Genomic DNA, 14,221 nt, shown 5'->3' with positions numbered 1-14,221 from the left:
GAGATGGCAAAGGTTAGCAGGGCCAAATCGCACATGGCCTGATATATTTAAGGACTTTGGGGTTGCTCTGAAGGAGATAGGAAGCTCTCAGTTCTGAGCAGAGGAAGGACATGATCCTAAATTTTTGAAAGGATCACTTGAGCTACTACTGTGCCAAGAACAAGCTCTGTAGTGTAGCAAGGGTAGAGGCAGGGACCAGGAATTTCCATTAGGAGGCTATAGAAATTCTCAAAGCAAGATGATAGTGGCTTCTGGATTCTGGATGTATTTTGGAGGGTGAGCCAAAAGGATCTGTTGACAGATTAGGTAAGGATTTTCAGAGAAAGAGAAGAATCAAGGATCACTCCATGATTTTAGCCTGAGCCTTACAAAGATGTCTTTTTTTTTTTTTTTCCAAATGAGTCATTCTTTTGCTAATGATTTAATCAATGGGAAATTTAGAGTATGCATGAAAGAAGAGACCACAGGCGCCTAGGTAGCTCTGTGGGTTAAGCAGCCATCTCTTGACTTGGGCTCAGGTCATGATCCTATAGTTTGTGTGATTGAGTCCCATGTTGGGTTCCATGCAGACAGCCTGCAGCCTGCTTGGGATTCTCTCTCTCTCTCTCTCTCTGTCCGCCCTTACCTGGCTCATGCATGCGTTCTTGCTTTCTCTCTAAAAAATAAATAAACTTTAAGAAAGGAAGAGACAATACTGTTTTAAGTATATTACGAAATCATCTATTAATTTAGTAACCTATTCATTAGTAATCTATTTATTAAGCACCTACTATGTACCTGGCCCTGCTGCTTCAAAACATACACATATGAATATCATATTGTCTCTGCCCTAGCAAAAAGCATATAGTCTACTGGAGAAGACAGATCTATAAACTGCTAATATAATTAATATAAATACTAATAATATAGGGCTGTGAGCAAAATGTTTTCTGAGAGATTTCAAGGACACTTTATCTATAAAGTCTTTTTTAGGAAATGGTATTTATACTAAGTATGAGGAAGAATAAAAATTTTCCCACCGATGAGAAGAGTGTCATTCTAGGCACTTAAGTATTAGGATCTGTCAATTCAAATCTCTGTGTGAAAACATTTTAAAGTAACATTAATACCAGTGAATACTAATAATACTTATTTAATTTACAGAAAAAGAAAGCACTAAATGGTGAAGATCATTCAGGTTCTACAAATTCAGTATCTTCTCTTCACCCTGTGAAAGAACATGGTGTGTTGTTTGAATGCTCACCTGAAAAGTGGACAGATCAGAGAAAAACACCACCAGTTATGGCTTACTGGGTAGTAGGGTAAGTGGGGAAAAAAAGTATTTGAAAGTGAAGTAAAATGTTAGAAAAGCAGTAAAAGAGATAAGCATTTTAAGATGTAGGCGTGGAATTATTAATCCAACTATAATATTTTAATAGACTTTAGTATTTTGCTTTATTTACCATCTCCTTAAATTCCTCCCAAGAATTTCTCTTTTTACTCTTTCTTTTTTTTTTAATGTATTTTTAAATTCAAGTATAATTAACACACAGTGTTATATTAGTTTTAGGCATACAATATAATGATTCAACAATTGTATACATTACTCAGTGTTCATCATGATAAGTGTACTCCTCATCCCCTTTACCTATCTCACCCATCTCCCACCCACCTCCCCTCTCTCAACCACCAATTTGTTCTCTGTATTTAAGAGACTGTTTTTCAGTTTGTCTCTTTTTCTTCTTTGTTTTGTTTCTTAAATTCTACATTTAAGTGAAATCATGTGGTATTTGTCTTTCTGACTGCTGTCTTTTTCTATTAAAAAAAAAGCTGATTTTGTTATCTTATAAAATTATATTATTAATACACTAAAAGATAATGATTCCACAATTTTACTATTTCCTCCTATCCATCCCTACTTCTTTTCTTCCCTGTCTCCTCCTTTCTTTACCTCTTCCTTCTTCTTTCTCCCCACCCCACCCACCAACTACAAGACCCTGCCTGACCTAGCTCCTGCCCACTTGTTTCCAACTATCATTCCTTCTCCACCCACTGTGCACAGCCACACTGGCATCCGTTGAATCTCATTCCTGCTAGTCCTTCTGTGTGAAATGTTCTACCTCTTAACCTTTGTATGTCTGGCTCCTTGATATTCAGATCAATGTTGGCCTCAAAAAGAGGATCCATGGGTTTTATTCTCAAGTTAGTTAACATAAAGTGTAGTGTTAGTTTCAGGAGTAGAACCCAATGATTCGTCACTTACATATAACACCCAGTGCTCATCCCAACAAGTTCTCTCCTTGATGCCCATCACCCATTTACCCCACCCCCATCAACCCTCAGTTTGCTCTCTGTATGTTGAAGTCTCTTATGGTTTCCCTCCCTCTCAGTTATTGTTTATTTTCTTGTTTGTATATGGTCTTCCTCCCCCTCACTAGAAAATTAGCTTTATGAGGTCAGGAATTGTATCCGTCTTGTCCACTACTGGTGCCTGCAACAGCATTGTACATAGTCACTTGATAAATATGTAACAATTGAGTAAATGGAGCTGTGCTTGGCAAAATGTGGTAGTGGGAGGGTGGTATGGCAAACACGAAGATAAAGTCACAGCTATCAGCAGTCTTACATCTAGAAGAAGAAATACAAAATATGCTCAAACATATATATATATATACACACATATATATATGTATATATATATATGTGTGTATATATATGTATATATATATGTATATATATGTGTGTGTGTATATATATATGTATGTGTATATATATATTTATTTATTTATGGATATATAGATTTTTTTTTTAGATAGATAGAATGAATTAGTTGATACAACCAAGCACTATGGGAGTTCTGAGGAAGGGGTGAAAACCTATGTTGGGATTACAAAGAAAGGCTTATAGATTCCATTTGGCCTAGTTTGAAAATGAATTGGATTTGGATAGAACATTCTAGGAAAAGGATGGGATGAAGAAAGACCGAAACAAGGGAAATCATAAGGCATACAGTGAGTAGACTGATTTGCCAGGATGGTAAGGAATGATATATATAAAGATAAAATGAAAGATTGACTGGAAAGCTAAGTTAGGACCACTGCAAAGAGCCTCCAATTTCTGACCCAGGAATTCAGTTTTGAGCGAAATATTGAGCCACTAAACATTCTTTGAGTTGCAGTAAAGAATTGATGGAAGAGCTGGCTAGTGGTATGGTACCTGCACCTGGCCCCTGGGAGTAGGGGAGCCAGCCCTGACTAGGTAGTGAACTCAGTGGTGCATTGGGAGAGCAGTCCCCTCCTTCGAGTGCTGTGGGAAGAAGATATATTGCCACTCCAAGGACAAATGACCCTGCAGGCACCAGCCAGAGACCTTTCGTCAGCTAGGCGGAGTGGCACTATGGGGCACATGGAGCAGGATCCTTTCAGACATTGGAGTTTGAATCCCAGCCAAGTGCCTCAGAGGCGTTGGAGACTGCGGAGTGGGACAAACAGGCTGCTCGAACCTGCACGAACCTTGAACCTATGAGGATTGTCTGAACAGTGTGGTTTGTGACACCCAGCAGGGGAGCGGAGATTGGGGTGTTACCATTTTTCTCCCCATCACCAACTTGGTGGGGCTTCAGGGAACAAGACAGCACCCACCGCCCCCCCAGTGGAGGCGGGACCTGTTTATACCAAATCCCACCCCTTCGTGCCTGGCAACTGCATATCTACCAGAGCGAGACTGACACTGACTGAACCAGAAGGCCCCTCCTCTAGACCAGCACAGCCGCCAGTTCCAAGGCACCATCAGACAACGACATTTTTAATCTATTCTTTTTATACCTCTTCTGTATCTCCTTCTTCTTTATTTTCCTCTCTCTCTCTCTCTCTCTCTCTCTCTGGATTAAGCCATGTAGTTTCTCAGAACCTCTGCCTGGTCATTTTTTTTTCCCCACCCCTGTCATTTCTCTCTTTGTATGAAATAAGGCTTCTTTCACCACCACCCCCTTTCTTAATTTTTTCCACGTTATTTCAATGAACAAATCAAAGCACACCTGGTGGAAGGTCCAAACCACCACTACAAGTAGGAAGATAAAGCAACCAGAGTCACAACAACAGACAACACTCAACACACTCCAAAAACACCTCCTGAAGGGCCAGGCCCTGGACAGTGTATGACCCCTTTTTGATATAGTAGTACTCACAGATGCAGGACACATAACAAACTATTAAAACATGTAAAAGACAGAAAACTAACCAAAATTATGAAACAGAAGGATTTTCCTTAAGAAAAATTCCAGGAAGAAGTGACAGCCAGAGAATTGCTCAAAACAGATATAAACAATATATCTGAGCAGAATTTAGAATAATAGTCATAAGATTAATAGCTGGGCTTGAAAAAAGCATAGAAAACAGCAGAGAATCTATTGCTGCAGAGATCAAGGAACTAATAGTCACAATTAATTAAGAAATGCTGTAAATGAGGTGCAAAATAAACTAGATATAGTGACAGCAAGGATGGAGAAAGGAGAGGAGAGAATAACTGAAATAGAAGATAAATTATGGAAAATGATGAAGCCAAGAAAAAGAGAATAAGAAAATAGTAGACCACGAGGAGAGAATTAGAGACCTAAATGATTCAATGAAATATAATAATATCTATCCATATCAAAGGAGTTCCAGAGGAAAAAGATAGAGAGAAAGGGGCAGAAGGTTTATTTGAACAAATTATAGCTGAGAACTTCCCTAATCTGGGGAAGAAAGCAGACATCCAAGTTCAGGAGGCACAGAGAACTCCCTTCAGAATAAACAAGAACAGGTCTTCATCATGTAATATCATAGTGAAACTGGCAATATGCAAAGATAAAGAGAGAATTCTTTAAGCAGCTAGGGACAAATGGGTCTTAACCTACAAGGGTAGACACATAAGGGTAGTAGCAGACCTGTCCGCTGAAACTTGGCAGTCCAGAAGAGAGTGGCAGGAAATATTCAATGTGCTGAAATATAAAATATGCATCCAAGAATCCTTTATCCAGCAAGGCTGTCTTTCAGAACAGGAGAGATAAAGGCTTTCCCAGACAAACAAAAACTGAAGGAGTTAATGACCACTAAACCAGATCTGCAGGAGATCCTAAGGGGGACTCTGAGTAGAATGCTACAAAGACTACAAAGGACCAGAGACATCACCATAGGCATGAAACCTACAGATAACACAAAGACACTAAATCCATATTTTTCAGTAATCACTCTGAATGTAAATGGACTAAGTGCCCCAATCAAAAGACATAGGATATTATAATGGGTAAAAAACCAAGATCCATCTATATACTGTCTACAAGAGACTCATTTTAGACCTGAGGCACCTTCAGATTGAAAGTGAGGGGATAGAGAGCCATCTATCATGCTACTGGAAGTCCAAAGAAAGCTGGAGCAGCCATATTTGTCTCAGACAAACTAGATTTTAAACTAAAGACTGTAAAAAGAGATGAAGAAGGGCATTCTATCATAATTAAGGGGTCTGTCCATCAAGAAGAGCTAACAGTTGTAAATGTTTGTGTCCTCTACTTGAGAGCACCTAAATATATATATCAGTTAATCACAAACATAAGCAATCTTATTGATAACAATATGGTAATCGTAGGTGATGTTAATACTCCCCTTACAGCAATGGACAGATCATATAGGCAGAAAAATCAATAAAGAAACAATGTCCTTGAATTACACACAGGACTAGATGGACTTGACAGATATATTCAGAACTTTTCATCCCAAAGTAGCAGTATACACATTCTTCTCAACTGCACATGGAACATTCTCCAAAATAGATCATATACTGGGTCACAAAACAGCCCTGAATAAATATAAAAGAATTGAGATCATACCATGCGTATTTTCAGACCACAATGCTATGAAACTTGAAATCAACCACAAGAAAAAATTTGGAAAGCCTCCAAATGCATGGAGGTTAAAGAATATTGTACTAAAGAATGAATGGGTCAACCAGCCAATTAAAGGAGAAATTTAAAAATATATGGAAGCAAATGAAAATGAAAACATGACAGTCCAAAGACTTTAGGATGCAGCAAAGATAGTCCTAAGAGGAAAATACCTTGCAATCCAGGACTATCTCAAGAAACAAGAAAAATCCCAAATACAAAACCTAACTTCACACTTAAAGGAACTAGAAGCAGAGCAGCAAAGAAACCCCAAAGCCAGCAGAAGAGAAATGATAAAGATTAAAGCAGAAATAAACAATATAGAATTAAAAAAAAAAAAAAACCAGTGAAAACAGATCAATGAATCTAAGAGCTGGTTTTTTGAAAGAGTAAACAAAATTGATAAAACCCTAGCCAGTCCTCTCCAAAAGAAAAGAGAGAACCCAAATAGATAAAATCATGAATGAAAGAGGAAAGATCACAACCAACACCACAGAAATACAGTTATTAGAGAATACTGTGAAAAATTATACGCCAAGAAACTGGACAATCTGGAAGAAATGGACAAATCCCTAGACACCCAAAACTCAAACAGGAAGAAATAGAAAATTTAAACAGACCTATAACCAGCGAAGAAATTGAATAGGTTATCAAAAATCTCCCAGCAAATAAGAGTCCTGGGCCAGATGGCTTCCCAGGGGAATTCTACCAGACATTTAAGGCAGAATTAATACTTATTCTTTTCAAGTTTTTCCAAAAAATAGAAACAGAAGGAAAGCTTTCAGACTCATTCTATGAAGCCAGCATTCCTTTATTCCCAAACCAAAGATCCCACTAAAAAAGGAGAATTACAGGCCAATATTCCTGATGAACATGGATGCAAAAATTCTCAACAAGATACTAGCAAATCTAATTCAAGAGTATATTAAAAGAATGATTCACCATGATCAAGTGGGATTCATTCCTGGGCTGCAGGGCTGGTTCAATATTTGCAAATCAATCAATGTGATACATCATATTAATAGAAGAAAAGATAAGAACCATATGATCCTGTCAATAGATGTGGAAAAAGCATTTGACAAAATACAGCATCCTTTCTTAATAAAAACCCTCAAGAAAGTTGGGATAGAAGGAATATACCTTAACATAATAAAAGCCATATATGAAAGACCTACAGCTAATATCATCCTCAATGGAGAAAACCTAAAAGCTTTCCCCTGAGATCAGGAACACAGTGGGGATGTCCATTCTCACCACTGTTGTTTAACATACTGTTGGAAGTCCTAGCCTCAGCAATCAGACAAAAAAAATGAAATAAAAGGCATCCAAATTGGCAAGGAAGAAGTCAAACTTTCATTTTTTGTAGATGACATGATACTCTACATGTAAAACCCAAAACACCCCACCAAAAAACTGCTAGAACTGATCCATGAATTCAGAAAAGTCACAGGATGTACAATCAATGTACAGATCAGTTGCATTTCTATACACCAATAATGAAGCAACAGAAAGAGAAATCAAGAAATCAGTCCCATTTACAGTTGCACCAACAATCATAAAATACCTAGGAATAAACCTAACCAAAGATGTAAAAGATCTGTATGCTAAAAACTATAGAAAACTTATGAAAGAAATTGAAGAAGACACAAAGAAATGGGAAAACATTCCATGCTCATGGAATGGAAGAACAAATATTGTTAAAATGTCTATACTACCCAAAGCAATCTACACGTTCAATTCAATTCCAGTTAAAATTGCACCAGCATTATTCTCAGAACTAGAATAAACAATCCTAAAATTTGTATGGAACCACAAAAGACCCTGAATAGCTAGAATAATGTTGAAAAAGAAAACCAAAGCTGGAGGCATCACCATCCCAGACTTTAGCCTGTGCTACAAAGCTGTAATCATCAAGACAGCATGGTATTGGAACAAAAATAGACACATAGAGCAATGGAATAGAATTGAGAACCCAGAATTGGACCCACAAATATATGGCTAGCTCATCTTCGACAAAGCAGGAAAGAGTATCCAATGGAAAAAAGACAGTCTCTTTAGCAAATGGTGCTGGTAGAACTGGACAGCAACATGCCGAAGAATGGACCTAGGCCACTTTCTTACACCATACACAAAAATAAACTCAAAATGGACGTAAGACCTAATGTGAGACAGGAGACCATCAATACCCTAGAGGAGGGCAACAACAGGCAACAACCTCTTTGACCTTTGCAACTGAGGTTGCAGCAACTTCTTACTCAGCACATCTCTGCAGGCAAGGGAAATAAAAGCAAAAATGAACTATTGGGACCTCTTCAAGATAAAAAGCTTCTGCATAGCAAAGGAAACAATCAACAAAACAAAACGGCAAATGACGGAATAGGAGAAGATATTTGCTAATGACATACCAGATAAAGGTTATTATTCAAAATCTATAAAGAACTTACCAAACTCAATACTGGAAAAACAAATAATCCAGTGAAGAATTGGGCAGAAGACATGACTAGACACTTTTACAAAGAAGACATCCAGATGGCCAACAGACACATGAAAAAATGCTCAACATCACTCATCATCATGGAAATACAAATCAAAACCACACTGAGATACCACCTTACACCGGTCAGAATGGCTAAAATTAACAACTCAGGAAACAACAGATGTTGACAAGGATGTGGAGAATCAGGAACCCTCTTGTACTGCTGGTGCAAATGCAATCTGGTGCAGCCGTTCTAGAAACAGTGTAGAGTTTCCTCAAAAAATTAAAAACAGAATTACCCTACAACCCAGCAATAGCACCACTAGGAATTTATCCACAGGATACAGAGTGCTGATTCACAGGGGCACATGCATCCGATGTTTATAGCAGCACTATCAACAATAGCCAAATTATGGAAAGAGCCCAAATGTTCATCAACTGCTGAATAGATAAAGAAGATGTGGTATGTATATACAATGGAATACTACTCAGCAATGAGAAAGAATGAAATTTTGCCATTTGCAGCAATGTGAATGGAACTGGAGAGTATTATGCTAAGTGAAATAAGTCAGAGAAACATATCATGTGTTTTCACTCATATGTGGAATTTGAGAAACTTAATAGAAGACCATGGGGAAGGAAGGGGAAAAAAATAGTTACAAACAGAGAGGGAGGGAGGCAAACCACAAGAGACTCATAAATGCAGAGAACAAACTGAGGGTTGACAGGGGCGGGGGAGAGGGGAAAATGGGTGATGGGCATTGAGGAGGGCACTTGTTGGGATGAGCACTGGGTGTTGTATGTAAGCAATGAATCATGTGAATTTACTACCGAAGCCAAGAGTACCCTGTATACACTGTATGTTAGCTAACTTAAACATAAATTATATTTAAATTAATAAATAATAAATAACAAACAAAATTTAACCTAAAAAAAATTGGTAGAAGAAGTAATCCTGTGTATTGGTCCATAAGATTTTGAATCACCTGAGTCACTTATTAAAATCAGAGATGCCTGTGGCCCACCCCAGACCCACTAACAGAATCTAGGATAGCAGGACTCTATATTTTTAGTAAACTCCTTGTGATTGTGATTGTGTAATCAACCAAAGTTGGGAGGAGCATCAGCATAAGCTCAACTCTGTGTAGTCTGATTAGAGATGTGCTACTGTAAGATTACACCAGGAGCAGGAAAGGGAGTAGTGTAGACACAGAGAACAGAGATAAGAACAGTTAGGCATACATGCATATGTGCAGTGGAGCCTTAACTACATTCACAACAATTGGAATAGAAAGAATCAAGAGGTATTGAATTATGATGATGCAGATATGTATATACTAGATAAATTTGGAGCACCTGGGTGGCTTAGTCAGTTAAGCGTCCAACTTGGGATCAGGTCAAGATTTCACGGTTCGTGAGTTCGAGCCCCACATAAGGCTCTGTGCTGACAGCTCAGAGCCTGGATCCTGCTTCAGATTTTGTGTCTCTCTCTCTGCCCCTCCTTCGCTTGCACTCTGTCTCTCTCTCTCAAAAATAAATAAACATTAAAAAAAAAAGAATAGAGAAATTTAAGGAAGTCAGGCAAACTATCTCTGATTTAAAAGTTTGATTTGTATATACTAGTGTCCACTAAATGTATCAAAAAAATTTTTTTTAATGTTCATTTATTTTTGAGAGAGAGAGACAGCAACAGAGTGTGAGAGGGCTAGGGGCAGAGAGAGATAGAGACACAGAATCAGAAGGAGGCTCCAGGCCCCGAGCTGTCAGCACAGAGCCTGACGCAAGGCTCAAATTTACATGCCATGAGATCATGACCTTAGCTGAAGTCAGGCACTTAACCAACTGAGTCACCTAGGTGCCCCATAAATATATCAAAATTTTAACTCTCTAAAAAAATCGAAGTTTCAATGGTATTTCCAATTGAATACTATCTCCAAAAACAAATCATATATTTAAAATGTTTTAATAATAATTAACATTTAGAAAGTAAATGGCAGTGTTCAGTAACTATTGTACTTAATGATGTTAACATCAACTGGCTTTATTGTAATAATAATGACTACATTTAATATTTTAAAACTGAGGGATATGGTAATTACATATTGATGAAATAGGCTTTTTACACTCTGGAAAAATAGAAATAATTGACCTAAGACATATATTATTTATTTAAAAATTAATCTAGCTATATTTCCCCCTACTATAGATTTAGACTAGTGGTTTTTAATTCACTACTAATTCTTTCAAAAACAAAAATAAGATATATTAAACGATTGGAGTTTTTTCCCTTTGATTTTTGTTTTTTGAATTTCTGAAATGAGTGTGTTCTTTTCTTCTACAGGAGACTCTTTCTTCGTCCCAAACTTCAAGAACTTTACGTCTGTTTTCATGATTCAGTCACAGAAATTGCCATAGAAATGGCTTTTAAATTGTTCTTTGGATTAACCTTGTAGCTGTGTTTTCTTGATGCATAGCAACTATGCATGGAACATTGAACAGTGTTAGGATTGCTGAAAACATACACAAGAAGATAAGGTTTAGCTTCTTTTAACTGTTCAGTTTTGAACATAATAATGTTAAATATTGAGATGATATGCTCTTGGGTTTGATGCACTAAATCTTATGTAGTATTGTCAGACTTTTGAAAAGATACTTGATCAAAATAAGAAGGGATTTTTAACTTATTTCCATTTTTTGTATGTAATGTTAATTTATTGACTAGTTTGAAATAATGTGAAGTTTTATATAAAATTAATAGAGGAAATACTTATCTTGAGGAAATATTTGTCTTGAAAAAATACACAGTTCATAAGTAAATTCACTTGTGTATTTTTCTCAAGACTAATGAGGATATCTGGTGAAAGAATCACAAAACTGGAGGATGTGACCAGGTCCTGTAACTAATTAGTGCTGTGACCATGAACAAGTTTTTGTACCTCTCTGAGTTCAGAATCTTCATGTATAAATGAGATGACTGCATTGAGACTTCTAAAGTCCCTCTTAAGTAACATGTGCAATTTTTTTTCTTCTTGCCTACTCGTCAGTATCTAAATTTGTAATGTCCAAGTACTGACTCCTTATTAGATCAAATACTTTTCTTTAGTTTAAGTGCTTTCATAGATACCTCACTGTGGGGTAGAAGAACTAAGGAATGAAAATTAAACTTTTTTCTCTATTTATTTGATTCTCTTTACTCTTTCAGATCAGCTCTGTTTTGTCCAGAATATAGTTTTTAAACTATTTAGTGTCCATAAACTTTTATTATTTTTCTTTTCGTTGAAATATATTCAGGTATGCACACACATTTTATATAGTTCATGAATTTCAAGACAGCTGTATGTAAATCTTTTTATGAACCTAATCATGTTAAAAAACACTGAAAAACTTGGATTAAAGTAATCCTATGGTGAGTTGTTAAGTACTAATTTTTGCCTTACAAATATGTCTCATTATGTGTTGGGTTTTCCCAGAGGGAAGTTCCTTAATGAGCAAAAGTTTACTTGACCTTTAGTAGAGAAAGAAAACTAATGAGATAAGAATTTTCTTTGACTGTGACAATTTGGTAGATTGAGAAAGAAGGAAAAACATAATAACTGCATTTTTTATTACCATTTACCTAATGGATCCTTCTGAAGTCTCAGATGCCCTTAAGACTACAATACTGGGTTTTTTCTTCTTCAGGACTTAAGCTTTGGAAGGAAAATTATGCCAACACATGTAAAATCAGTTTCTATTTCCTTCCCCTCAGACGCCTGGAACATGAGCCCTCCAGGTTAGAATTAACTGTAAAACATAGTGGGTGCACCATTTGAAATATTTGGCCTTTTTTTTTTTAATTTTTTTTTAACATTTATTTATTTTTGAGACAGAGAGAGACAGAGCATGAACGGGGGAGGGTCAGAGAGGGAGACACAGAATCTGAAACAGGCTCCAGGCTCTGAGCTGTCAGCACAGAGCCCGACGCGGGGCTCGAACTCACGGACCGCGAGATCATGACCTGAGCCGAAGTCAGCTGCTCAACCAACTGAGCCACCCAGGCGCCCCTGAAATATTTGGTCTTAAAAGAAACACTGTTACCTCTCTGTAATCAGTTTGAGAAATTTTCACCCAGGTATTTAAAATGCAAATGACTATATTTGTCCTATTAGTGACTTGTGGGCCTTAAATTTAACATTGAAATCAAGGCAAGAAACTTTGGTTCTTGAAATGTACAAAATGGCTTAAAATATCCTCCCCTTAAGATCACAGTATTGGTCAGAATGGTAGACTCTTTACCACTGCATTAGTTTAAGGAACTTTGTTTATAAGTATTTATTAAATGTCTTAAATTTCTTAATATGTCCCCCAAACACCATGTGCTATTTTCAATACTGAGATGTATTAATAAATGCAGCTATTAATCCCCTCAGCTTTTCAAACAGACTGAACTAAAATATCTCAGGTTTTATTATAAGGGACTTTTTAAAATTTCATTTAATGAAATTTTGGTCTTTTGAACTGCTTTAATGGTGTCAAAGAATCTTGAGACCACCACTCAATAACTAAAATAAAAAGACAAAGTAGTCTACTTACCTTAATAAGGGGAAAATCCTTTGCTACACTGTAGATGTATAGCGTAATGTTCATGTTGCAGAGACATTGCATTTTTAGGAAATAAAACCAAACATTGTGGTTGTCATCTCTAAATGGATATTGAAGTAAGCATTGTAACTAAATCTAGCTGCCCATTTTCCAAATTTATTGAGATGCACATCTGAAAGATCAATCTGACTATTGGCCAATGACTGCCTATCTGCCACTTTATTTTAAAAAAAGGGACAAAGTAAAAGTGCAGATACCCCAGAGGTATGTTTTAGCAGATACAGAAACATTCTTAAGTTGGATTTTATTATTAGCATCCTGCAAATGTTCCCTTTTACTAGACTATGAATGCAAAAGACTATAGAACTATCAATTTTGGGAAATACCAGGTACTATTTTATCATCATATATCTTGTAGCCCCCCCAAAATTATGTTTTAGATTCTACACCTTCCACCCTTCACCCTCCTCCCCTTTCTTCCTTTGTTTTCTTTCTGTCGGGTTAGAGAACTGTACTTAGCAAAGGAGAGTTTCTTATTTGTGCCAAGAAACTGTTGATGATGATGCATACTGGCAAGATAGTAAATTTGCAGTGCCTGCTTTTTTATATTTCTGACACAAATGGGAAAAGTTGTGAAACCAATTTAGTAGCTTTGTCTGCTTTGAAAATTCTTGGAAATAATATTGTGAATAACTACTTGTTATCTGTGGAAGTTCCCCCTAAATAGTGCCTGCACAGTGCACACGCTGTAAAAGTGTTAGCTACTACTACTACCACCACCATCTATTATTATTATCCATTGGTTGAAAACCCAGGAGCCAGCTAAATCATACCTGCTACTGTACAAAGTGTTGGGGAAAATCTGAGAAAAAAAATTCAGCACTGAACACTTTGAGAATAAGGATGTATACTTTGGATATTCTAAAATACATTATTAAATGTTATTAAAACTTTAATCTATACACTAAACTGTGTGAAAATGATTTAATTTTCTAGAGTTGTATTTCTCTATTCTATATAATGAAGCTATTTTTATATTGATAGTCTTTAATAAAGATGGTTTGGAGGTATGTTTGCAGTTGTGTTGTCCTTTCATGCATTCAGCCAACAAATATTTATTGACTTTCTACTCTGTGCCACGCACTGTTCTGGATGCCGGGGTAAAGTGGTGAACAAAACAGCTAAAAACGGACCTTCACGGACCTGATGTTCCAGTGGAAGAGGAAGGCCATAAATAAGTAAAATATGTTGATAAAAGCTAAGAGGTA

General features: G+C 36.7%; 1 protein-coding gene across 2 annotated transcripts in view; it reads left to right on the top strand.

Annotated features, from left to right (window-relative positions):
* INTU (inturned planar cell polarity protein) overlaps positions 1-12,231 on the top strand; it is an 88,285-nt gene extending 76,054 nt beyond the window's left edge. For both annotated transcript variants that reach the window (XM_042983937.1, XM_007091813.3), the window contains exons 15-16: positions 1,144-1,301; positions 10,714-12,231. In XM_042983937.1, coding sequence (XP_042839871.1) covers positions 1,144-1,301; positions 10,714-10,825 — 270 coding nt within the window. In that variant the 3' untranslated portion in view covers positions 10,826-12,231. The remainder of the gene's footprint in view (positions 1-1,143; positions 1,302-10,713) is intronic.
* Positions 12,232-14,221: the final 1,990 nt, after the last annotated feature.

Source organism: Panthera tigris, chromosome B1 (genome assembly GCF_018350195.1).
Source record: "Panthera tigris isolate Pti1 chromosome B1, P.tigris_Pti1_mat1.1, whole genome shotgun sequence".
Classification (NCBI taxonomy): Eukaryota; Metazoa; Chordata; class Mammalia; order Carnivora; family Felidae; genus Panthera; species Panthera tigris.
This window is presented reverse-complemented; position numbering and strand designations above follow the sequence as displayed.